At 52.3% G+C, this 24,256-nt stretch overlaps 2 protein-coding genes and 1 long non-coding RNA gene across 12 annotated transcripts in view; 1 reads left to right on the forward strand and 2 right to left on the reverse strand.

Annotated features, from left to right (window-relative positions):
- Znf316 (zinc finger protein 316) overlaps positions 1-2,659 on the reverse strand; it is a 30,031-nt gene extending 27,372 nt beyond the window's left edge. For 2 of the 4 annotated variants that reach the window (XM_040751296.1, XM_005080027.4), the window contains exon 1: positions 2,102-2,286. The gene's annotated coding sequence lies outside the window, so the exon portion shown is untranslated. Of the gene's footprint in view, positions 1-2,075; positions 2,287-2,444 lie in introns of those variants that run through there. The other 2 variants (XM_040751295.1, XM_013120466.3) reach the window with 2 other exon arrangements.
- A 5,502-nt stretch (positions 2,660-8,161) lies between these two features.
- On the forward strand, positions 8,162-12,765 carry LOC121142032. The gene is made up of 3 exons (XR_005879049.1): positions 8,162-10,888; positions 11,639-11,719; positions 12,164-12,765. It is a non-coding gene; the product is annotated as an uncharacterized LOC121142032 (long non-coding RNA).
- A 3,650-nt stretch (positions 12,766-16,415) lies between these two features.
- On the reverse strand, positions 16,416-23,361 carry Znf853 (zinc finger protein 853). 7 transcript variants are annotated; one of them, XR_005879051.1, is made up of 4 exons: positions 22,932-23,361; positions 22,323-22,445; positions 21,236-21,341; positions 19,643-19,768 (listed from the first exon to the last, which is right to left on the reverse strand). XR_005879051.1 is itself a non-coding variant. In XM_013120467.3 (3 exons), the coding sequence occupies exons 1-3, from the start codon at positions 22,941-22,943 to the stop codon at positions 17,805-17,807; spliced, it is 2,094 nt and encodes a 697-aa protein (XP_012975921.1). In that variant the 5' UTR covers positions 22,944-23,361; the 3' UTR covers positions 16,416-17,804. The 7 variants fall into 7 exon arrangements, 1 of the variants encoding a protein (XP_012975921.1); XR_005879052.1 differs by having other exon boundaries at positions 21,236-21,357; XR_001197071.3 differs by having other exon boundaries at positions 19,687-19,819.
- Between the last annotated feature and the right edge of the window lie 895 nt (positions 23,362-24,256).

Raw genomic sequence — 24,256 nt, forward strand, 5'->3', positions numbered from 1 at the left:
CCCGTCCTAGATCAGAATGGACAGTGTAGGGAAAATGGACCAGTCAAACACACCCTGAGCAGAGCCAATGAAACACACTTTGGCCCTGCAACCAGAACTAAAGAAATGCACCCTGACCCTGAAACCAGTGCCAAAGGAACACACTTTGTCCCTGGAATCAGAGTCAGTGAAAGAAATGCACCCTGGCCCTAAAATTGGAGCCAAAAGGCTAAAAAGGACCAGAGAAAGAAACACACTAATCAGAGCCAAATCTGACCCTAATCTGTGCAGAAAACTAACCAATCCCTGAGCAGAGCTCTAGCCAGTCTGAGCTCAGCACTAAAATCTGACCAATCCCTACCCTGGAAGCCCTATATAAACCCTGTGTCTGTTCAGCTTACGTCTGTTCCTGCTACCCGGCAGAGGGCAGCCACTCTCCTGGATTCTTCCCTCCCAATAAACCTCTTGGGCGAGCTTTGGGTGAAGATCTTTTGCCGAGGTGACCTAGCAGAGGCGACCCTGGGCAGAGCAGAGTGAGCAGAGCTGTAACATTTGCCTGGGAAACCTTCCCTTGGCAGAGTTACACTCCGCTCCCCGCTCTGTGGGAGCAGAGCTAAACTATAGCTTCGCCCGAAAGAAACCTCCTGCTGAGCAAAACTGCTACTACTCTGGGCGAACATCCCAAGCTGGAAGACCCTGTCCTGCCGGAGCAGAGCTGATACACTGGTGAAGCCTTTCCCTGAGGCCGGGCTGTAAAGCTGCTAAGTTTACTGCAACCTGTGGTGGTCCTTGGCTCCCGAGCTCCTGGATACCTTTCCACCTGAGCTGTGTAACACTCAGTATCCTGTGGCTCCTGAGTGCCAGAATATCCATCCCATCCCCATACGACCGAAATGCCAACATTTGGTGCTGTGACTCGAAACGCTTACAGAGTCAAGTTCATGGCTCTACCATGCAAAATCCCTGGGTCACTCCAACCCCTCTTTCCACTAAGGTCCTGAGCCTTAGGGCACAGTGCTGCAGACACCGAATGAGGTGGGGCCCTGTCCATAAGAAGGGAGTGTGCAAAGACACGCGCTAAAGTTTGAAAAGTTAGGAACTCCAGAAAAGTTCAACAGGGAGCATGTTTGTGTGTGTTCGTGCACATACATGCACACTTGTATCTGATTACCTTCACTCCTGTTCAGTGGCCCTCACTGACTTCAAAGCCCTTCAGAACTTTTTGTTCAGGATGTCTGTCCTATTCACTACAATCCTCACCATCTGCGGAGTTTCCGGAGCCCCTACTCTCCAGAGTTGCTCCTGGATGCCATCCAAGATCCCCAGATCAGTCTCCTCAACCAGACCAGCTAGCCGCCCCGCCCCCAAGGCCAGCCAGTAGCTACTGAGCCAAAACCAAGTGCCAATGCCACCCACCGAGGTTGAGCAGGTGAGCTAATTCTCATTGGTATCCACACCTCCTCTTTCCCTCCTTGTGTCCTCAGGAGGCACCCTACATTCCAACAACCTGAGGGATGGGTTCCCCCACCCACATGGGGGCAAGAGATTTAGCTGATAGTAACCTAGTCAGCCTCCATTTGCAGACGAGGTAGGCTGAACCGCGGCCCCTAAATGTCACAAAGCCGGCTTTAAGGTGCGAACACAGGGTGCTTCCTTCCTATCCATCTCTCTAGGGGGGTTACCTAGGATCCATCTCATGTCTGGGCAGGAGTGGTGACAGCCCTTTGGAAGGTGTCTCTCCAAGGGATGGGGGCCCCCCCGCCCAGCTCCCGCCCCTGAGCTGGAGGAGGCGGTGCTACACCTTCCAAAGGTGCAGCGCACGTCGTCTCCGGCCCGCCCCCTCCTACGCTGGAGTCTATGCCCCCTCTGGGGCGTCAAGTCATCCGTGACGTGACTCGCAGGCCCAGGCCAGTATGGAAGGACCTAGGGGCTTGGAAGATCCAGCTCATGCAACTGCAGCTCCAACGCCTCCAAAGACAGCCCCGGAACCCCGCGATCGCCCCACGACCACCCGAGGCCTCCAGCACCCGGGCATCCAGGACGGCCAGGCTCGCCGCCGCCACCGCCCCCAGCGCGCGCGTCCCGCCCGCGCGCACCTGCCGCATCCGCGCGCCCCACTCACCGCGCGCGCCCGGAGCCCGGCCAAGCCAGAGCGAGACACGGACTCGGGGGCGGGGGCTGTGACCACCGGGGACCCCCCCGCACTACACAAAGTGACGGCCGCGAGCAGTGCGACGGCGGTGGAGGCGGCGGCGCGTGGGCACCGGAAGTGCCGCCCGCCGGCCCCGCCTTGTCCGCGCCCACGGGGGGGCACTTCCGGTCATGGGCGTCTTGGAGCTGTGGGTGCAGGCGGGGGGGTCTGCCGCGTCTCACACCCGTGTGCGTGGAGGATGCGTCTAGTTACCCATGATGAGCATCTCTGGACTACTACCTGCTCCTCTCCGCTGCAAGAGACCCCTGCCCACCTTTGGAGATGCCCAGGACGTCAAGCCCCAGTGAGCATCCCTTCCTTCCAGACCATGGCCTAGGTCTACCGCGGTGTGTGTCAGGACGTGTACGGAGTCTGCCCATGTCCACAGGACTTTCCCTGGATCTCACGATGGTGGAGGAGAGTGGTGACTCCTTGTGGATATCCAAGCAGCAGCGCGTGTCTGACCCTGACATGGGCTAGGGTGTGGTCAGGAGGTTGATCCCTCTTCGACGATCCACAGTTTCACCACACTACCTTCTGACGTAACTTGTGCGTGCATGGTCAGTGCTGGCACGGGTGTGGCAAACAGAGGGTCAGCCTATTCAAGGCATTTGGGGGGGGGTGGTCCTGTGGCTATAGCAGTCAAATGCACAAAATGTTGCAAGACTCCTGCTCTTCAACCCCCTGACCTGTCATCCCAGGCCAGATAGGGACACTGGTAGTGGTCTTGCAGTAGCCTTAGACAAGTTGAACCTTGACAGTCCCATGATATATTCATGGCTATTCTGGCCAGTGTTCTGCTGCCTTACACGGAGGACCATTTATATTCTCAAGTCCCTGGCCCATGAGCCTGCTGGCCACCTAAGTCTGGAGCTGAGTGCCCCAGGTACCAGGTTCTAGCCTCTGCCCTCCACCTCCCCTGGTTTTTCTTTTTCTTTTTTTTTTCTTTCTTTTTTTTTTTGTCTGTTTTTTGTTTTTCCAGACAGCGTTTCTCTGTGGCTTTGGAGGCTGTCCTGGAACTAGGTCTTGTAGACCGTGCTGGTCTGAAACTCACAGAGATCCGCCTGCCTCTGCCTCCCGAGTGCTGGGATTAAAGGTGTGCACCAGCACCGCCCGGCCCACCATCCCCTCTTACATTGAGAACTTTATGAAACTCTTGTGCTTTTCTTGATTGACCATGTAGCCTGGACCTGGCTGACTTTCTGGCTGCCTCTCTACCTGTGGGTTCTTTAGGAACCAAAACATCACCCCCTTGCCCACACACACATGCAGTCACACATGGACGGAGGGTCCTCGTCTCTCATTTTCACTAGGATGTGTGTTCCCATGTGTGCACGTGAGTTATCTCCATGATGCCATTCTTACTCACCCTGGTGTGTGTGTGTGTGTGTGTGTGTGTGTGTGTGTGTGTGTTTTAACAAGGACAGATTATCTAGCAAAGCACCTTCCTCCTTGCAGGATAGCTGACAAGCTAGAAATCCAAGGGAGGGAAGAGGAGCCAGTCTCACTCTATGGGACACCAAAAGCAGGTGATGCGTGTATATTCCTGCCGTGTGTCATGCTTTACTCACTCCTCATGTTCTCAGGCTCTGTTGTCAAGTGGGCAGAGGGCAAAGGGGAAACATCTTCAGATGGGGCCCATATATTGTAAGAACCATGCAGTCAGGCATGGCAGTGCAAGCCTGAAATCCCAGATATTCTGGAGGATCTTGAGTTCGAAGCTACAAATGGGAGTTTAAGGCCAACCTGAGCAACTAGTAAGACCCAGCTCCAAAAACATTAAAAGCTGGAAGGTGACCGACAGCCTCCAAAACAATACAGAGAAACCCTGTCTCGTAAAACAAACAAACAAAAAAGCTGGAAGGTAGCTTATCAGTACTGGACCTGCCTAGGACTCCCCAGTGAGGGGCTGGGGTGTGGCTCAGTGGTAGAGCACCTGCCTAGAAACCACTAGTGAGGATGTGGGGGTCTGAACCAGTGATAAAGTGTTTTCCCAGCTTGCTCAAGGCTCAGATTCCATCCCTAGCTCCTTCAAAAGCAAAACAAAACAGATAAGATGTTAGTGTTCCCTACAATGGATGGTTGGAATTGGAATGGAAATTGAGGTCACTTTTTTTTGGAGGGAATGGGAGTAAAGAGAATAGGTGTACTTAGCTCACAGTTTTGGAGACTGTTAAGGCTCTAGCGAAGGGTCCTGGCTACATCACACTGTCAGGGGAGTGTGTGTGTGTGTGTGTGTGTGTATGTATGTGTGTGTGTGTGTGTGTGTGTGTGTGTGATGGTTAATCTTGGTGGTTGTCAAGTTGAGGCACTTGGGAAAAGAGCTCTCAGTTGAGAACTTGCCACCATCAGATTGGCCTGTGGGCATGTCTCTGCATTTTCTTTATTGCCAATGGATGGGGGGTGTAGGGTAAAGCCTTTTCCTTGCCAGCCGCTTTGGTTTTTCCCCACCAGTCGCCAGGACTCTGCCACGTTATAGTCCCTAAATAACACACAAGACACTGTATTAATTATGAAGCTGTTGGCCGTTTGTTTGCTTGATTTCTTACTAGCTATCTCTGACTTAAGTACTTAACCCATAATTATTAATCTAAGTATTTCTCTTACCGGAGAAAGGGGTCCGGGTTTCTTACCCCTAAGGCAGCTACATGATGACTCCCTGTGTTTCTCCTCCCCAGAGTCCTCCTGGATTCCTAGTCCCACCTATCTTGCTTCCCCATTGGCCAACAGTGCTTTATTGGCATATACACAGGACTTCCCCATCAGGGGGGTCAGCCCACTGTGGGTGGCGCCACCCATACTAGGCAGATGGGCCTGAACTGTGTAGGAAAGGTAACTGAGTAAGCCTGTAAGTGTTATTCCTCCACGGCTCCTTCTTCAGTTCCTGCCTTGAGCAGCTTCCCTTGGTGATGGACCAAAATAAACCCTCTCCTTCTAAGATCCTAGGTAAGAGCAATTTACCACAGGAACAGAAAAGGTAGGTGGGTCAGATAGCCCAGGCTAGCCTTGACCTGGAGATCCTCCTGCTCCCAGTGCTGGGACTCCAGGTGTGCTTCCATCTGCCTGTCCGATGCCACTTTTGACATGAGCTGGAATACTGGAATATACATATTCCCAAGGCCTACCAGTCACCTGCCTCCCTGCAGGGTACCTGACAGGCTAGAACCCAAGGAAGGGGAGATGAACCAGTCTCAACGGGAAACAAAAGCAAGTGATGAGTTTCTGAGGAAGAAGAAAGGAGATTAAGCCTGCCCATATCATGGACTGGCCCAACTGCCACCAGATACATACTGAGCTAGAGGAGAGAGGCGATTGGCAGCCTGCCTGGGGACGAGGCCTGCCTAGGCCTGTGTAAGAGAATAGAAGCAAGACACACAGATGTGGGGCCGGGGAGGTGGCTCAGCTGGTAAAGGACTTGCCATGCAAGCCCGAGGACCCGAGTTTCATCCTGAACACCCACATAAAAAGCCGGGCATGGTGGTGCACGCTTGTACTCTTCCTGCCAGAGAAGCCGAAATAGGAGGATCCCCAGGGCACACTGGCCAGCCAGCCTAGCCTGAGCAGTGATACCCAGGTCCCAGTGAGAGACCCTGCCTCAAAAAATACAGTGGCGCTGGAGAGATGGCTTGGTGATTAAGGGTTGTACTGCTCATCCAGAAGACCTGAGTTCATTCCCAGTACTCACATCAGGTAGCTTATAACCTCCTATATATAATTCCAGCTCCTGGGGAACCCACACTGCTAGCCTCTATGGGCACCACACACACACACACACACACACACACACACACACACACACTAAAATCTTTCAAATTTTAAAATTAAAGTGATGGCTCCTGAGGAAAGACACCCAAGGTTTCCCTCTGACCTTCACAGGAGCATGCACACATGCACACACATGAATACACATGCACACACAGAAAATAAACTATAGTGGGGGGAGATACCTCCACTGGAAAACAGCTGTCACTCCATCCTGGGTTTAAGCTCCTGCATACTGTCACCAACAGACATGAGGTGTTGGGGAGGACTGTCACAAAACGGTGAAGGGCACACAGCTCACCCTTTCAGGGAACCAAGTGAATCCAAAAACTGTGACTATGAGCCCCTCCCCCCAGCCCCCATGCAAAGAGCTGACAGAAGAGTCAGATGGGTCCCTATGCCTCCCCCGCACAGGTGGTGCTCACTCTAGCCTGACAGGGGCCAGAGATGGGACACAGTAGACCCTGGGTGAGAGCCTGAAGTGAAAACATGGGGATGATTCAGGGAGCCCCAACAGGCTGGACAGCAGAGAAGTCATAGTTTGCCAGGATGGTAGGGTGTGATGTGGAAGTCCTGGGGAAGCAGCAAGAAGACATCTAAAAGCTGTTGAGGCGCTGCAGGGGCCAAGTGGACAAATCCCTGCCATGCAAGCGTGAGGACCTGAGTTCAGATCCTCAGCACCCACAGAAAAGTCAGGTGTGGTGGCACGTGCATATAATTCCAGCATGGGGAAAAGGAAGACAAGGGGGTCCCTGGGGCTTTCTGGCAGCCAGCCTAGACAAACCAGCAAACTCTAGATTGTCTCATAATAAATAAACTGATAATAATGAGAGGGAGAGGAGGAAGAGAACTATGGAGGAAGACAGGAGGATCTCTGGAACTGAGTGGCTAGCCAGTCCAGCTGAATAAGAGCTCTAAGTTCTGTGAGAGACCCTGCCTCAAAAACTAAGGGGGAGCGTGAGCTTGGAAACAACATCAGCCTCTGGCCTCCACGTGGGCATTCACACACATGCATGGATGTACTGTGTATGTGCAGATACACACAAAGCTGTTGAGACGACCTTGATGAACAAAGTGACAAGCTGTGAAGATGTAAACTGTGCAGCATGAACCACACACACACACACACACACACACACACACACACACACACACACACACACGCTTAGGACCCCCAGTGTCCCAGGTCTACTTTGACACCATCATGTGAAGCAGGGCCTCCATCTTCCCTTCAGATGGAACCCCGCTTCTTGCCCCAGCCCTCCCTAGGATGTCCACATCTGCCCCCCTGCTGCCCTGTAAGGCATGCTGGGAGTGATTAAGGAAGTAGAAAGCAGGCCGGGCAGCTCTTTCCTTGCTGGGTATCAATGAAGGTGACCAGAGGGCCGGCCAGAGAGGACTGGACCAATCCCAGGCCCCTGCAAAGAAGCAGAAAGGGGCAGGCAGAGGTGGAGTATCTTGCCTGAAGACAGAGGAGTGCCCAAGGGGTCCCTCTGAGAGATTCCTCTCAGCTCTGTCTCGACCTCTGTATGCTGTGCCATCTCTGCACAATCCAGTTGTAGCAAAAACCTTGTCCAGTCAGTTTACCCAGAAGCCACACCTTCAGTATCTGATGAAGCTCTCCACCACCCCAAAGGGATTGTTAGCTCATCACCCTGACCTGCACCAACATTGGTCTGCTTAGCCAGAATCCCCCATTAGAATTTTTTCCATGATTGACACCTGCCCCACCCCCAGCTCCTTAACAGCATACTCCATGTTGTGTTCCTAATTAAACCAGTTCTATCCTCAGATCTCTGCCCCCTGAATTAAATGTGATTTTAGCACTTTAACTTCTATGTTTTGGGGGGTGTGTGTGTGTATGTTTGCACACGTGTGTAATGGACACACGGCATGTGTTCATGCTCAGAGGCCACAAGAGGATGTTGACTGTTCTACTCTGTCACTCTGGCTAATTTCCTTGAGACAGGAGCTTTCACTGAATCTGGAGCTAGGAGGGTCACTATCAAGCCCCAGCAATCCTCCTGTCTCCACTCCTTATTGCTCTGGGGTTACAGACACATGCACACCATACTCAACTTTTGATGTGGGTTCTAGTGATCCACACTGAGCCCCTAATGCTTGTGTAGCAAGAGTTTTTACCAACTGAACCATTTCCCCGGCCCTAATGTCTGTGTGTGTGTGTGTGTGTGTGAGTGTGAGTGTGTGTGTGTAAGGGGGAGGGAAGAAGGGATGGAGAGAGAGAGAGAGAGAGAGAGAGAGAGAGAGAGAGAGAGAGAGAGAGAAACCCACTGTAGTTAAGGCTAGCATAACTGCCTCCACCTCCCTAGTGCTGGGATCCCAGGCATGTCCCACTGTGCTCAGTTTATGAGGTGTTGGGGACAAACCCAGGGCGTCTTACATGCTAGATAAGTCCTCCACCAACTGAGCTACACCCTGGCCACAAGCTCTGTAATGTCGTTTTCTAATTGGCATTACAGTGGCTGGAGAGATGGCTCAGTAGTTAGAAGCACTTGCTGCTTATGCAGAGGTCTCAGATGTGGTTCCCAGCACCCACATAGCCGCTCAAACCATTTGTAGCTCCGGTTCCTGGGGATCCAATGCTTTCTTATGACTTCCATAGGCACCATGCATGCTCCCGGTGGACAAACATGCATGCAGACAACACACTCTTACTCAAAAAATAAATAGATCTAAAAAGCAGGTCAAACAAACCGGCACTACAGTTAACTGTCCAACCTGGGGACATGGATGAGCACTCCCCTGTGCCGGGGTTCTTCCTTCCCTGGAAACTGAGCTGGTGTGGACATTTGTTACCAGCTGTCTGGGGTGCAGAAACCGGCCAAGCTGCCTGAAGAGGTTTAGACCGACTCACTTGGAGAGGACACTCTCCACTGTTGAAATGCCTGCAGCCTGTGCAGTGTGCGCCCCTGCAGCTGTCTTTGAGTCATTTCTGCTCCTGTAAGTAACCCCTCACCCATATTCCTGTAACTCCAACAAAACTCATTGGTCCACCAGGTTGTATGCTATGTGTTGTGTCGCCCCAGGAAAAGGTTTGTCACACAACATAACTGGTGCCTGGACAGGGACCCAACTAGAGATGAGCTGGTTGAAGAGTGAGTTCACGGTCCTGGCTATGGGTGGCAAGACATGCAACTGGGGCAGTTGCTAAGCAGCCTGAGGGGGCAGCATTTGCAGAGGAAATTCCAAGAGAGGTGCCCTTTCCTGTATGGTGTGTATTAGCGTGCCTTTGCTCATGACAGCGGTTGCACGGTTCTTGCTACGAGTCGTGAGACATGCAACTAAGGCTGAGTCATCAGGATTAGGGCTGTCTATGGGAGAAATCTCAGGATGGCACTCTTAGACTGTGTGGTATGGGGTGGCATGCCTGCTTGATGATTGCGGTCCACCATGTGAATATGGAGGTTCCCTGAACAGTTACAAGTTTAGATGAAAGTTTGCAGTCTCTGAGATTAGTGCACAAGATCTGAGATTGTGGGCGGCAGCAGCAGCAGAGGTGGCCTGACCATTGTTGTGTAGCTAGAAATACATCTGAAGTGGCTGCCAAGCAGGACGTATTTGTGTAAAGGAGTGACTCCAACAAGAGAGGGAGATGTGGCAGCACCCTGTTAGCCTCTGATCGGGCAAGTAAATTACATAAATGAGAAGGTGTGGAGGTGTAGATGTGAAACTAACCACCCCAAGGACACTGTCTTTTTTTAAGAGGGAGAAGTCACTTACACGAGAAACCGAGAACTGAGCTCAGCACTCTGATCTCTGAACCTCGACCGGAATCTGAGAGAGAGAGAGAGAGAGAGAGAGAGAGAGAGAGAGAGAGAGAGAGAGAGAGAGAGAGAGAGAGAGAGAGAGAGAGAGAGAGCTCCCCTTTCTTCCTTCCCTTTATCCCTGGCTTCTCCCACATACCTGCAGGTACGTGAGATCTCCCCTACAGAGGTGTGGTCTTGAAACCTTCTTAAGGCTTGGGGCTAGAGGGAAAAGATAATACACCGTGCTTAGAAGTTCTTCCTGGGATTCAAGAACTTGGAACCCAGGGAAGATCCAGAGAGTAATGAGGAGGAGGAGGAGGGGAATATCACAAAAGCAATAGAAGATGCCCTCAGGTCTGAGCTTTAGTAGAAAGAAGAGGGGAATCTATAATCCATTGTGCAGATGGGGGCATTAACAATGGTCCAGGGTGGTAATGGGGAAATATTCAGCACGTAAGCTGCTAGAACCGGGGAAGACTTTTCAACAAGCTTCTGCCGCCACCTGGCTTCTGCCACTGTGGGACATGGGGGTGAACAGGATCAGTCTGACTTAGTGGAGGCAGGAAAACTGAGTCATGTGACTACCTGTCCCTCCTTAAGGAAAAGGCTGCATAGCCTGAGACAGTATGAGGGAAGTCGGTCCTCCAGGGACTGACTTCTCAGAGCCATTCAGAACACTTGGTTATCTCCATCTGAGGTCCCCATAAATATCAGGTTGGAGGACCAGAGAGGAGGGGCAGATGCTATCGAGGGAACTAGGAATAGGAGAGGCTGTATTTAAGCCCCAGTTCACTGGAAGTGTGTTGACAGAGGAGATAAAGAAAAGGCTGACTCAGCAGCCCCCCCCAGACTGGTGTGGAGCTTTGGTGGCTTTGCTGAGTCTGCTGAGGTGGGGCACAATCTTTATAAAGAAGGAAAGGCTTTGGCAGATCTCAGAGACTCAGACCAGCATGTGATGGATGAGAGCTCATAAAGCGAGAGAACATCCTAGAGGAGCCAGTAAAATTGTAAAGTGAAAGAAGACGACAAATGTGGCAAGATGTGTGTCGAGCTGGAGCTCCTGAGGAGAAAACTGACAGGAAGCCAAACTGTATGCCAAGAAGCTTCTGGAAGGGGTAAAGCCTGAAGAGCAGTTCACAGAAGACATCCCTGATAAGTACAAGTGAAGACAGTCAATCCTATGCCAGAGGTGGGTAACATCTGGCCAGACTCAGGAGGGTATGGGTATGTTTCCCAGTCAGGAACTCCCCCAAGCACCAGGTGTGGTGAATGGAGAGGTTGTAGCCTCTCTGACCGATTGAGCCATCAGGTACAGCAGGAGAAAGCAGGGTCACATTCACCTTTGGCCATGAGTAGGTCTGGGTAGATTGAGTCCCACTGAGGTTATCGGGTGGAGAAATGTAGGGAGGCTCCGTGGAAGACCTGCAGGATATGGTAAGGTACTGGATCAGAGAGAGTAACTAAAGATTTCAGGGAGCTCTTATGCATGCATTGTACCCAACCTTGATCTGTGGAGGGAGCAACTGATTTAAATAGATGGCACATGCATGCTGTATTAGACCTTGCTCATGTTTGACTTAAGTACCTCCCTGGTTGTTAACCTCTGGGATCACCTGACACTTACTGAGAAGAGATGACAGTAAACTTTCAGAATGTCTCACCAAGGTTATCTTTGTTATGGGATGGTGGTTCGGGATGTGGCCTTGTCCTGCATCCTCTAGAAAAGGTTTTGTTCTATAGATGGCATAATGCTAACCTCCGAGTGTCTCGCAGATTTGGCAAACCACCGAGAGACAACCAGATGCAATGGTATTTCTGCTGAACTTCCAACCCTACTGGGGCTGGGTTAATTAAAAGGAAAGATATCCAAAATATATACTATATGGGTGGAAATGGACACTCCCAGAGGCTTTAATGTTATTGAATGACAACCCTACAGGTGGACTGCCTTCCTGTGAGTTGTTGGCCAGGGAAGCCTCCGAGGCCCCACAAGCCATAAAGGCTGTGGCTGCTGTTGTTGGTAAGAGCCTATTGCTGAAGACACTGTATGTGCATGCTCTGATTTCAGGACATGGAGAAATAAAGCTAGGTTAAACTGGAAACTCTCACCCTGCCAATTGATTTTCATAATACCAGAATGGGCCATGCAGGCTACTAGCGGAGAACTGTCCCCAGCATTCCTGCTTGGCTATAGGTCCTACATGCTAAAACACTAACATGCCAGGCAGGATGTGCTGGCTTGTGCAATAATGGCTGGGCTGTGGTGGGTAAAACCAATAGTCTTCTAGTTGAATTTAAGGTCTGAGCTCCACAGGAGGGATTTCACATCTAGTACTGTAAGCTAGGACAAAAACCTGTAGCTGGGGGAATCATAGACCTCATTGAGGAAGCAACTTCTATGGTTTTCCTAGATGGGTGTGATGTCCCTGTCAAACTGCCTTCTAAATGTGAATTTATCCCACAGATCACTGTTGTCATCAGCCTAAACTCAACTACTAGTGACACTCCCGAGAACACATGACTGTTATTGTGGCATGGTGCCTACTTCTTAGTCATAGGAAGACATCTATAGTTGCACTCTTCAAGGCTCAGAAGAGGAACACAGGAGGAATGAAGGTGCTGTGTAACAGTTTCCTCTGAGATTAAAACATTCCATCCTGCAGGAAGCTCCTCGAGCAGGAAGTAAACGCCTCACAACAGCTCCAGGAAGTCCCTGAAACTGACCAGATTCACTAGGCCCCTCCCTGCCAGAATAAGCAATAAAAGCTGAGCATTCCCTCTGTGACTAGCAGAGTGGACCAGTGAAGAAGATTCCGAGACAAGAGCAGCTGCCTGGAAAATGTAGAAACCAGCTGTGCTGCCTTTTTCACTTGGAAAGGACACTCTCCACCACATTAAGCCTGAAGGCTGTGCAGTGTGCTCCAGGCTCCCAGCCCTGTGAGCTGTCACTCATGCTGGGGTTAGCTTTGATGATGCAACTGCCTTTGAGTCATTTCTTTTTCCTCTAAGTAACCCCTCACCAATATTCCTGCAAGTAACCCCAATAAAATTCATCGGTTCACCTGGTTGGACTTTGGTGGGATCCATACTTTGGTCTGTCATGAGATCTCCATCTGGGATGTGTTGTGTCTCCCAGGAAAAGTTCTATCACACAACAATGCTACTCAGGCAGGGTGTGTGAGTGGTTTCTGAAGGAAACCACTGTCCGCAGCTGGGAGACTTCAGCAGACTGGAGTTATCCCCAGACTCATAGGATCTCAAATGTCCTCAAATGACTGGCACCACCCTGTGCTGGCTGTGTCCTCTCTCTCCCCACTGGTGAGTGGTGGGAAACCTGACACAAAGGACAAGCTTCTAGAAAATTTCTGGGTTGGCAGATGGTCAGGGCACTGTCGGAGGTCACTACAGTGGGCAGAGCAGGAGTTAAGCAGGTGGCAGCAATGGTGAGCTGTTTCTCCATAACCCAGACTGGCCTTGAATTCACCACCCTCATGACTCCAGTTTCAAATAGCATGCATGAGATGCTGTGCTGCCAAGCTAGGCCAGCTGTTACATTAGTGTATCTGGGGGACATCTGTGTTCCCTTTCCTGTACATACTATTTAGAGACATATATGAGAGACATGGAGTTGCATTAGATTTCATCCATATTATTTTGATGAAACTTCTTTATAACGATTCCTTTGTATGGGCTGGAGAGATGGCTCAGAAGTTAAAAACCCTTTGCTGCTTTTCCAGACTGGAGTTTGGTACCCAGCACCCACATGGGGCTGCTCACAACCATCTGTAGCTCCAGCTCCAGGGGATCTGACACCCTCTTCTGGCCTCCGTGGGCACCTGCACACATGTGGCATGTACTTACACAGACATACCACACATGTATACATATATAAAAAATAAGTATAAAAGCATTCCCTTCTAGCAAGTTTGCAACAGCCTGTCAAGATTAAGGTCAGTGGTAACAGAATGGTCCAACTAAGTCACAGTACAGGCAGAGCCAGGTGTCAGTGTCCTCAGAGCACAAGCATCCTGAGATGGGTGTAAGGGCTGGCTAACCCTCCGATTTCTTAATCCATGTCCAATTTAAGCTCTACTCTGTTTATCTTCTAGCTGGCCACTGAGAAGTCTGCCAGCCATTTGCTTTAGAAGCAAGGGGCAATAATTGCTACTGGAGGCTGAGTGTGATGGTACATGCCTGTAATTTTAGCACTCAGGAGGCTGAGGCAGGTAGGTCAGGAATCCTGAGGCTACCTGGGCTACAGAGTAAGTTTCAGGCCAACCTGGGCAAAATCATGTCTCAAAATAAGTAAGAGGGTTGGGCGGCTGGTTCAATGGTTGGGTCCTTATTGCCCAGAACTCACAAGTGAGGGTGTAGGAGTGTGGCCCAGTGGCGGTCTCTGCCTGGAATTCCCTAGTAAGGGGTCGGCGTGTGGCTCAGTGGTGGAACTCCTGCCTGGAATCTTTCAGTGGGGCTTGGGAACATGACTTTACATCCCATCCCTCCTTAAACTGCTGCACCAAGAGAGCGAGGAGTGGCTGGTCTCCCATCTCTGGATGCCTTTTAAACAAAGAGCAAGGAGGTCTTGCATCCTCTACTTTCAGCAAGCCTTGGGATCTTGCTATAACAATACAGTACTTTGGAAACAGCATTGTACTTATTTTTACTGCTGCCTTCTGCTTCCCTCATGTGACACTGGTTCTCTAGTTACAGTATTTAAATTGTCTGTTTCTTTTTCATATAAAGCATCACTATGTAGCCCAGGCTAGCCTCCACCTTTGGATCCTCCTTAAGCATCCAAAGTACTGGGATTACAGGCATGAACTACCATGTCTAGCTGGCTTCCTTCCTCCTTTTCATTTTATGAGATAGGAGTTTACTATGTAGCCCAGGCTGGCCTTGAATTCCCCATCCTTCTGCATCTGCTTCCCAAATTCTGGGTTTACAAGTGTATGCCACGCTGGGAGGTGGTGGCACAGGCCTTTAATCCCAGCACTGGGGAGGCAGAGGCAGGAGGATCTCTGTGAGTTCGAGACCAAGCCTGGTCTATAAGAGCTAGTTCCAGGACAGCTTCCAAAGCCACAGAGAAACCCTGTCTCGAAAAACCAAAAAAAAAAAAAAAAAAAAAGTGTATGCCACTACACCTGGAAAAAAATTCCTTTAAAAAAAATTCTCTGGTCTCTGCCTTCAGCTTTCACTTTCTGCAATGAGTGTGTCTTGAGAAGATCTCTTCTGCTGCCAGCATCAAGGGCATATGAATGGGGGTAGCCTCAATTCACTCAAGTTAAAGAATCGCTCAATTCTAAAACTTGCGACTGAAACCAAAAATAGGGGCTGGCAGGCTCAGTGGGTAAAGCCTAATGACTTGTGTGTCATCTCTGGGTCCACTTGGCTGGTGGAAGCAGAGAACTGACCTCCACATATGGGTTATGGCACACACTAACCAGCGAACGAACCAACTAAGTAATCAAATTAGCTAACTAACTAAATAAATACTGTAGGTGGAGGGCGTAGGCACAGCCTTTGTTGATGCAAGGAACTGGAGGGGCCAAAGTCTAGCTCAGCTCACCCTCTCCCCACAGGCCCCGACTCCTATCGTGGGGTGTCACTGAAAGGAGCCCACTCTTCAGATTTGTTTGGAGGGAGCTACAAAGCTGGCTTACTGGTTAAGGTCACTTGCTGCTCCTCCAGAGGACTAGAGTTTATTTCCCAGCACCCATGTCAGGCAGCTCACAACCCTCTAGGACCCAGCCCAAGGATCCAACACTTCTAGTCTCTGTGGACCCCACCTGCATCCATCCATGTGTACATATCCATGTGTGAGTGCGCATGCACGCACACACGCGCACACACACAAAACTACAGAGACAAGTGGTTCCCGGGGGCCTACTGGCCAGTGAGTCTCGTCAGTGGGTGTGTACTCAAAGCTCAGGGAGAGACCCTGCCTCAAAAGATAAGGTGTTTGGGGATGGTAATGTGGCTCAGCAGACAAAGGTGCTTGTCACATAAGCGTGGCTTCCTGAGTTCAAGCCCCTGAATCCACACAAGGGGGAATGAGGGAATCAACTCCATAAAGTTGTCCTCTGTGCACGGTAGCACATGCATCCTTCTGCAAACACATGCACACGCGCGTGCACGTTTGTTCTAACCTCGGCGTGCGGGGGTGCATGCCTGTAATCTTAATACTCAAGAGGCTGAGGCAGGAGGATTGCTGCAAGGTCAAGGATGACTTGTGTTACACTAAAAGAGTAATCTCATAAAAAGAGAATCCTAGCACATGCCTTTAGTCCCAGCACTTGGGAGGCAGAGGCAGGTGGATGGATCTCTGTGAGTTCGAGGCCAGCCTGATCTACAAGAACTAGTTCCAGGAGAGCTAGGGCTACACAGAGAGACCCTGTCTCGAAAACCCAAAAAATAAAACAAATAAATAAATAAAAGGAGAATCCATAACTTGGGGTTGTGGATGTAGCTCAGTAAGTAGAGTGCTTGCCTAGTGTGACAGCACCTTGGGTCCAACCCCCAGCCCTGCACACACACTGAGCATAGTGGTGCACACCTGCAAGCCCAGTGCTTGGGAGGTGGAGGCAGGAGAATTAGAAGTTAGTTCTAGGCCATCCTCTGCTGTAGAGTAAATTTGAGTTTACACAGGACTGTTTCAAATGAACAAGAGAAGTTACAAGCAAGACATAAAATACAAAGTTCAAGTCACAAACAGGACACATGGTATTCTTCACTTTATTTTCCATGTTCTGTTTCTCACTTGTATAAAATTTGTCAGGCTGTACTAGTAAGGGAGAAGCAGGAGGGAGGGAAGAGAAAGGGCAGGGACTAAGCAGCCACAGTGGGCTGTCAGGTCAAGTGGGGCAGGGAGTGGCAGGGGCCAGAGAGGCCTCCTCCACCCGCCCACCTTCCCACATGATGCTCTGCTCACAGTCCTTGCCCTACATGATTTAGTAAACATGGTTGACAGCCTTTCTGATACCCCCGGTTCTTGTCCCCATCATTCATCTCACACCCTAGCCAGGAACTAAGGTCTCCTCTGGCCACCCCTCCCCATAGCCTGGCCCGGAGATTGTGGTTCTTGGGTCAAACAGTGCTGACCACTTGGGCAGCATCTAAGCAGCTTTGGCTAGGTAGGGGCTGCCCAGAAGTTTTTTCCAGGCTCTTTCCTTCTTGGAAATCTCTGCCTCAGCCACAAGCTCTTATACCAGGGGACAGTAAGGAGGTACAGATGGCTTGGGAACATTGCAGCGATGGCCCAGAATCTGCTTTTAATGCCTGTAGTCTGGACTCCTGAGGAAGGAAGCTTTGACTTTCCACCCACAGCAGGACTTCTTGGCTTTTATTGGCACATTGACCCCAATGCCCCTGTGACCCTGTGTCTATGAGCACAGGCATTTACACCAGAACTACCTCGGCCCTTCAGCTTTTCATTCCAAGTATTTTCAAGGTTTATGTCACTTACAACAATCCATTGCCTTGTCCAAGTTCACTGCATTGTGCAGGCCACTCTCCTGTCCTGTCCTGTCCTTTCCTTTCTTTCCTTTTTTGAGGCAGGGTCTCAGGTGACCCAGGCGATCCAACTCATTATATGGCTGAAGATGACCTGGAACATCTGATCCTCCAGCCTCTACCTCCCAAGTGCTGGGTTATGTTGATAGGATGCTTGAAGAGGAACCCAGGGCTTTGTGCTGGGCAAGCAGGCTACTGGCCCAGTCGCACCATCTGCCCCCTTTTTGGTTCCTTCAAGTATTTAGAACGAGCCATCCAATCCCCAGTTCACACACGCCACGCATATTTCATTTGCTGGTTAGTGTTTGGTCGTATCCAACCCCATGAGTTGTTTGCCACCAGGTGAGTTCTCAGTCCAGTTTTCCCAGGAAGAGGGAGGTGGGGGGATTGGGCAGTCTCTGCCACCCACATGGAGATGTTCTCTTGCTCGTGGCTTTAGGGGAAGAGTGAATCTGTGAGCTTGGCGCATAGTAGGGGCAGGTCTGGGAAAAGATGGAAGTCTTCCTTTCCCAGCGATAATTCAGATACCCAGAAAGACCTCACACTGGGGCTAAGACCATGACCTAGGGTCCAGGTGTTGATGGCTCTGACACCACTCAGGGCTTCCCAGATGCAGAGGCCTGATGGGCCCTTGTGGAGGCTCTCGAGGACGCTGACCTGGAGGATCTGGAGGACCTGGAGGACCTCAACAGGCCCAGACCTCGGGAGCGGCCTGCCCCGTGCAGCTGGCGCTCATGCTTGCGGATCTGCACCTTGTGCCGAAAGCTCTCTCCGCAGTCCTGGCAGACGTAGGGACGCATATCCGAGTGGGCGCGGCGGCGGTGGCGCAGCAGGTTGGAGGAGACGCTGAAGCACATGCCGCAGTCTCCGCAGACGTAGGGCCGCTCGCCAGTATGGGTGCGCTGGTGCTGCACAAGCGCCGAGCTCTCGCTGAAGCACTTGGAGCAGAAGGTGCAGGCATAGGGCTTCTCTCCAGTGTGGATGCGCTGATGTGTCACCAGGTTGGAGTGCTGAGAGAAACTCTTGCCGCACTCGCTGCAGAGATAAGGCCTCTCTCCAGTGTGTGTGGCCTGGTGTCGTACCAGGTCTGTGCTGCGACTAAAACCCCTGCCACACTCCCCGCAGATGGTTGGCCTGTCCCTGCGTCGCTTCCTCCGCTGCTTCTTGGGCGTCCGAGACGCACTCCCGGCGGGGCCCGGGATGGCCACCACAGTGGATGTGGCCACAGTGGGCAGCACCATGAGCTCTTGCAGTACCACATAGCCTGGAGGTGCCACCACGACAGTGGCTGGATCTGGCTCTGCACCACCTCCCGGAGCGGGCACCAGCTCCAGCTGCAGCTCTGGAGGCACAGAGGTCAGCTCCAGCGGCAGCCCCTCCTGCTGGACGCCCAGCTCCACCGGGGTCAGCTCCAGGTGCACCTCCTGTTGCTCCAGCTGCTGCTGCTGCAACTGCTCCAGCAGATGCTGTTGCTCCAGGTGCCGCTCCAGCTGATGCAGCTGCTCCTGCAGTTTTAGCTGCAGCTGCCGCTCTTCCTGCAGCCTCTCCAGCTCCTGCTCTGACCCGGTGTCCACTGGCATGAGCTCCAGTTCCACCTCTGCCTCGTCCTCTGGCTCCAGTGGAGGAGGCTGCAGCTGCTGGTAGTACTGCAGCTGTTCCTGCTGCTGTTGCAACAACTGTTGCTGTTGCAACTGCTCTTGCTGCAGCAATAGTTGGTGCTGTATCTGGGCCTGCTGCTGCAGCAACAGCTGCTCCTCTAGCTCTCCCTGTGGTTGCAGCAACAATACTTGCTGCTGCAATTGCCCCTGCTGTTGCAACAGTTGCTGCTGTTGAAGCAGCTGCTGCTGTAACTGCTCCTGTTGATGCTGCTGCAACAGCTGTTGCCCTTGCACCTGTTGTAATTGCTGCTGCAATGCTTGTTCTTGTACATACTGCTGCAACTGCTGCAGCAGCAATTGTCCCTGCTGTTGTAGTAGTTGTTGCTGTTGGAGAAGCTGTGGTGACTGTGGTTGCTCTTGCATTGGCTGCTGTAATGGCTGCTGCTGCTGCAGTAAAGCCTGTTCTTCTACTCTTTGCTGCAATGATGCGGGTTCTTGTACTTGCTGCTGCACAAGTTGCTGTTGCTGAACTTGCTGCTGCTGTTGCAGCTGTTCCTGCTGCTGTCGTAACAGCTGTTGCTCTTGGCCTTGGGGTTTCATCATCATCACCAGCTGCTGCTGCAGCAACTGTTGCTCCTGACCAAGTCCCATATGCTGCACCAGCTGCAGCTGTGGTTTCGGCCCCTGATGATGCTCAGACTGGAGGTTTTCCTGGAGTTCCTGCTGCAGCTGGGATGGCAGCAGCTGTCCATCTTGTTGCTGCTGCAGTTCTGGCTGAGATCCTAACAGTTGATGAGGAGGCTGCTGCTCTAACTGTTGCAGGTGCAAGTCCTGTTGTCCCGGCTGCACTGCCTCGATGCTGTCACTGGGCCCCACTGGGGCTGCAAGTGCTGACGGCCGTGGGCTGCTGCTCCCCTCCTGAGCCTCCTCCTCCTCCTGGCTCTCACTCCCACCACTGCTACCTGTGGTGGAAATGGCAGGAAGCCAGGAGAGAAGGATCGATGGACAGCCACCTGGACCAGACCCACGGAAAGAATGTACTCAGTATCCACTAAGGGGCTCTTAGCAGGGACCCAAAAAAATAAGGGACCAAGTGGCAATGGTGCTAAGACAGACATTCCCCGAGTCCCACGGATCACCTCGTCCAGTCTCCATCTGAGCCCCTTCACACAAGCCCCATGTTTTGGTATCAACATGGAGCTTTGGGCTCCTGACACCATTTCCTGAGAGGTCTTCAGTACTTTCTCCCCATGCAGGAGAAACCAGATAATGCAGTGGCTGAACTCTGACCTCACTGTGGCCACACTATTTATTTATTTATCTATTTATTTATTTGGGGTTTTGGTTTTTTGAGACAGGGTTTCTCTGTATAGCCCTTGCTGTCCTGGAACTCTCTCTGTAGGCCAGCTTGGCCACGAACTCACAGAAGTCTGCCTGCCTCTGCTTCCCAAGGGCTGGGATTAAAGGAGTGTGCCACCATTGTCCAGTGATGGTCACACTTTAAATAAGTGAAATTTGCCCTATCTATGAACAGGGAATGTTTCTATAAAGATACAACAAGCCGTTTCTAGAAAGCAAAGAAGGAATCCAGGGGTCAGTTAGGGAGTCCGTGGTTCCGAATGGGACTGAAAAGCCAGGCACGCAGTCTGTCTAGTCTGTCTGCAACTTCCAGCCTCAGAGGGTGGAGAGAGACGATCCCTGGAATGAGCCGGCTGGCAAGACTAGCCTATATGCAAGCTTTGGGTTTGACTGAGAAACCCTGCCCCATTGGCTAAGTTGGAAGAAAAATCAAGGATGATTCGTGACATCAACCCGAGGCCTCCAAATACAGGGACACACATATCAATGCACACAAACACAGACAAGAAACATGAATACACACATACACACCACACATAACACATACAAAAAAATCGTGTAGGTAATTATCTTTTTGAAAAAAAAATCTTTCCAAACACCTTTGTTGAGTCCGCTTTAAAAAAAACTGTGTGTCTTGTGTATATGTGCATGCGTGCACATGTGTGTGCTTGTGGGAACATATGTGCCACAGCACACCTGTGGAGGTCAGAGGACAACCTTTCCACATTGAGGCAGGGTTTCTTGTCTGCCACTGCACAGACCACCCAGGCTAACTGGTCTTGGAGATATCAGTCGATTCTCCTGCCTCTGCCTCCCATTTCACTATAGGAATGTTGGGATTACAGACATGCACTACCATGCATAATTTCTGGGGATTCAAACCCTAATACCCAGGCTTGTAGGGCGAGGGCTGACCCACTGAGTTGCCTCCCCGGCCCCTTGGGTGTATTTTATTTTTCAGACGCGCTTCTACAGAACAGCTGGGATGTTGGGTGGGAGATGAAGACAGCTATGGGGACCTATCTCTACAGCAAGTTCAACTCCGCCTCCTCTGCAGGGATAGACCTCACCTCTGTGTGAATCTCCACATTTCTAGCTTGGTCACGTGGTCACTCTGACTTCCTGGGACAGCAGTTTCCACAGAAGCATTTTATTGCCCATGTAGTTAGATGTCACCTGAAGTGTATGCCCGCTAGAGTTAAATTTACAATCGGAAAGAGTCTTTGTTCAATTCATATGTCCCTATTTTATTGCTTATTCTTCCAAATTTCTTGATAACCATTCTCTCTCTCTCTCTCTCTCTCTCTCTCTCTCTCTCTCTCTCTCTCTCTCTCTCTCTCTCTCTCTCTCTCTCTCTCTCTCTCTCTCTCTCTCTCTCTCTCTCTCTCTCTCTCTCTCTCTCTCTCTCTCTCTCTCTCTCTCTCTCTCTCTCTCTCTCTCTCTCTCTCTCTCTCTCTCTCTCTCTCTCTCTCTCTCTCTCTCTCTCTCTCCTCTCGCTCTCTCTGTCTCATTGTATAGTCATAGCCCAGGCGGTCAAACTACGACCCTCTTTCCTATGCCTCCTGAGTTCTGGATTCCAGATACGTGTCACCATACCCAGCCCTCCCTGGTCCTCCCTTAACTCTCTGCAAGCCTGCCCCACACTGTCACTCATCATCTTTTAAACCATACAATGTGAAAACCGACTCTGGTACACTCTTGAAGGCTACCCCTGCATGGGCTTCAGAGGCAGCATTGGGAAGTTCCACAGCACCACAGGCGCCTCTGTGCGGCAGGTGGAGGGAAAGAGATGGGAACAAATGTTGAGGAACTGGGAACCAGGGTGGAGGTCACTACAGGCCATGCAGCCAGTGTCTGAGGCATCAGAGACAGAAAACCCCTCCAGCTACATGGGAGACAGTGGAGGCCAGCTGGGAAAAACAGGTTAGAGCCAGCCCAGGTGTGTGGGTCAGGGCTGTGGCTACTGGATCTGTCATAGTGTCTCTCTCCTGCAAAACCTTGGCCTGACAGACACCTCAGCAGGTCCCAAGTCAAGTTCCAGGGTAGCTGAGGTTAGCAGGTGTGAGTCCCTCTGTGGTGTACTGGGCTGTGCCAGCTTGCAGCTCAACTAAAGAATCCTTGCTGGGGACCCCAGAGTCTCCACCTCCCAACCCTCACCTGAGAGGGTGTCAGGCCCTGGACCCCCATCCTCAAGACATCGCAGCTCCAACACAAAGGTCTCTGTTGTGGGACCCAGCTCCATCCTGGCAGTCACACCAGGGTCCCGGGGAGCAGGCTGCGCTAAGAGGAAGAAAGGAAGCTGTTCAGAAGGGAGATGGTAGTGATTGAACCCCATTCTTACACAGAAGAGCCAGAGCTGTTACTTGCTGGGCATACACAGGGATCCACCTTAGCTGACCTTCCTGTCCCCACACGGAAACATAACTATGGGAAACAGCCTCTCCTAAGGCTGGGAAGCTGGAGGCACACCTGCGGGTACCCATGACACAGTCCCTTGCCCTTTCCAAAGCATGACAATCTCCCCAGGTTCAAAGGCCACATATGTCAGGTGTCATCCCAGGTCCCTGGGAAGTCCAGAGCACTGTAATCCATAGGCGGAGCCTTCAACAGGCCTGTGCTCCTGTCCTGAATCCACTCTGGAGAAGTGGTCTCCACATTCAGGCGCCCCCACTCCCGCATGCCAGCGGATTCTATCTCTCTCTGGCTTAGGAACCCTTGGCAGAGAAGCGCCCCTGCGCCCAGCAGGGCTCTCCCGCCTGGCCTCACCTGGAACAGCATTTCCCGCCGCTGCCGCCAGCAGCAGCCTCTGCGCTAGGGGAGGTGTGGTCACCAGTGGCTACAAGGTGAAGGCCACTGTTCAGCCAGAGCTCCTTCCGGAGGTGCCTCCAATCTAGAAGGAGCCAGGGAGGCTCTGACCACCCCCGAAGGAACCCTTTACGGGCACTCTGCGGGGTCTTCGCTGTTAGAGCTGCCGAGGTCGCCCTGGGCCAAGACAAGGTGCAGAGTGGAGTTCCCAGGCAGAAGTTAGTGGAGACTGTCACGTAGGGACAGGGAAGGGAGGCAGGGCTCCAAATCCCGAGCTGGGATCAGGGTTGGTCCGGGTGGCCATGGCGCGCAGCAGGGCCCAAGCTGGAGCCCTAGGTCGGCTCAGTGGGAACCGAGTGACAAGGGTCCTGGACGATCACGGATCACAGGTGCCCAGGAGGCGGGGGGGAGGGGGGCGGGGGGCGGGCGCCGCGGCCGGGCCAGGTCCCGGATCGCTCGCCCGCCCTCCGGTGCCATGCGTCCGTGCGGGAAGCGGCCGGGCCGGGGCGGGGGCGCTGGGGGGCCGGCACAGGAAGTCCCCCCGGCATCCGCATCCTGTCCCCCGCCCCTGCCGCCCGCCGCGCCCCCCGCGCCCCGGCCCTCGCCGCCACCACCTCGGCAGCTGCCTTCGCCTTCGCCACGGTCGCCGCCCGCCTCTCTAGGCCGCGCTGCCAGCTCTGTGGGTTTAACCCTTCCCGGCCCGGCCACTCACCAGGGCCCCCCCCGGAGAGGTGTGGATGGGAATGGGGAAAGGATGCTTGGCCCTGCGTGCGTCCTAGAGCTCGCCGGTGCTGGGCGCAGCACACACTGCAAGGCATCGCCCGGTGCGGTGCGCGTGTCCGTGCGCCACGGTTGGCAACTGTCACTGAGGCTGCATGGATGGAAAAGGAAGGGGGTTCCCAGTCAACACCCCCACTGTCCTCTGAAGCGTGGGCGTGGCTTCGGGGAGTCCCTCCCCGGACAGTAGTATAAATTGGGTCGAATTAGCAATTAATGAGGAAGCCCCCTCCTGATTCCAGTAGGTCCAGAACAGCCAACTCAACTCACACCTGGACCCTTGAGTTAGCTAGGATAGACGGGTGGCGACTGTGCCAGCTCCATCAGGGCCACCTTCAGGAATTAGGGGGCCCGTCGGTATCTCTTTGGGTTCTTGCTCCCTCCAGTAGCCACAGGACCTCCCTTCTCCAGCCTCCATCTTTCTCAGTGGACCTTCTTCCAGCTTTCTGAGCCATGGCAGCCCCAGTGGCTTCCCCGTTTGCTTGTTGCCATAACAAGTTGCTTCCTGC

Source organism: Mesocricetus auratus, unplaced genomic scaffold (assembly GCF_017639785.1).
Source record: "Mesocricetus auratus isolate SY011 unplaced genomic scaffold, BCM_Maur_2.0 Super-Scaffold_100008, whole genome shotgun sequence".
NCBI lineage: Eukaryota > Metazoa > Chordata > Mammalia > Rodentia > Cricetidae > Mesocricetus > Mesocricetus auratus.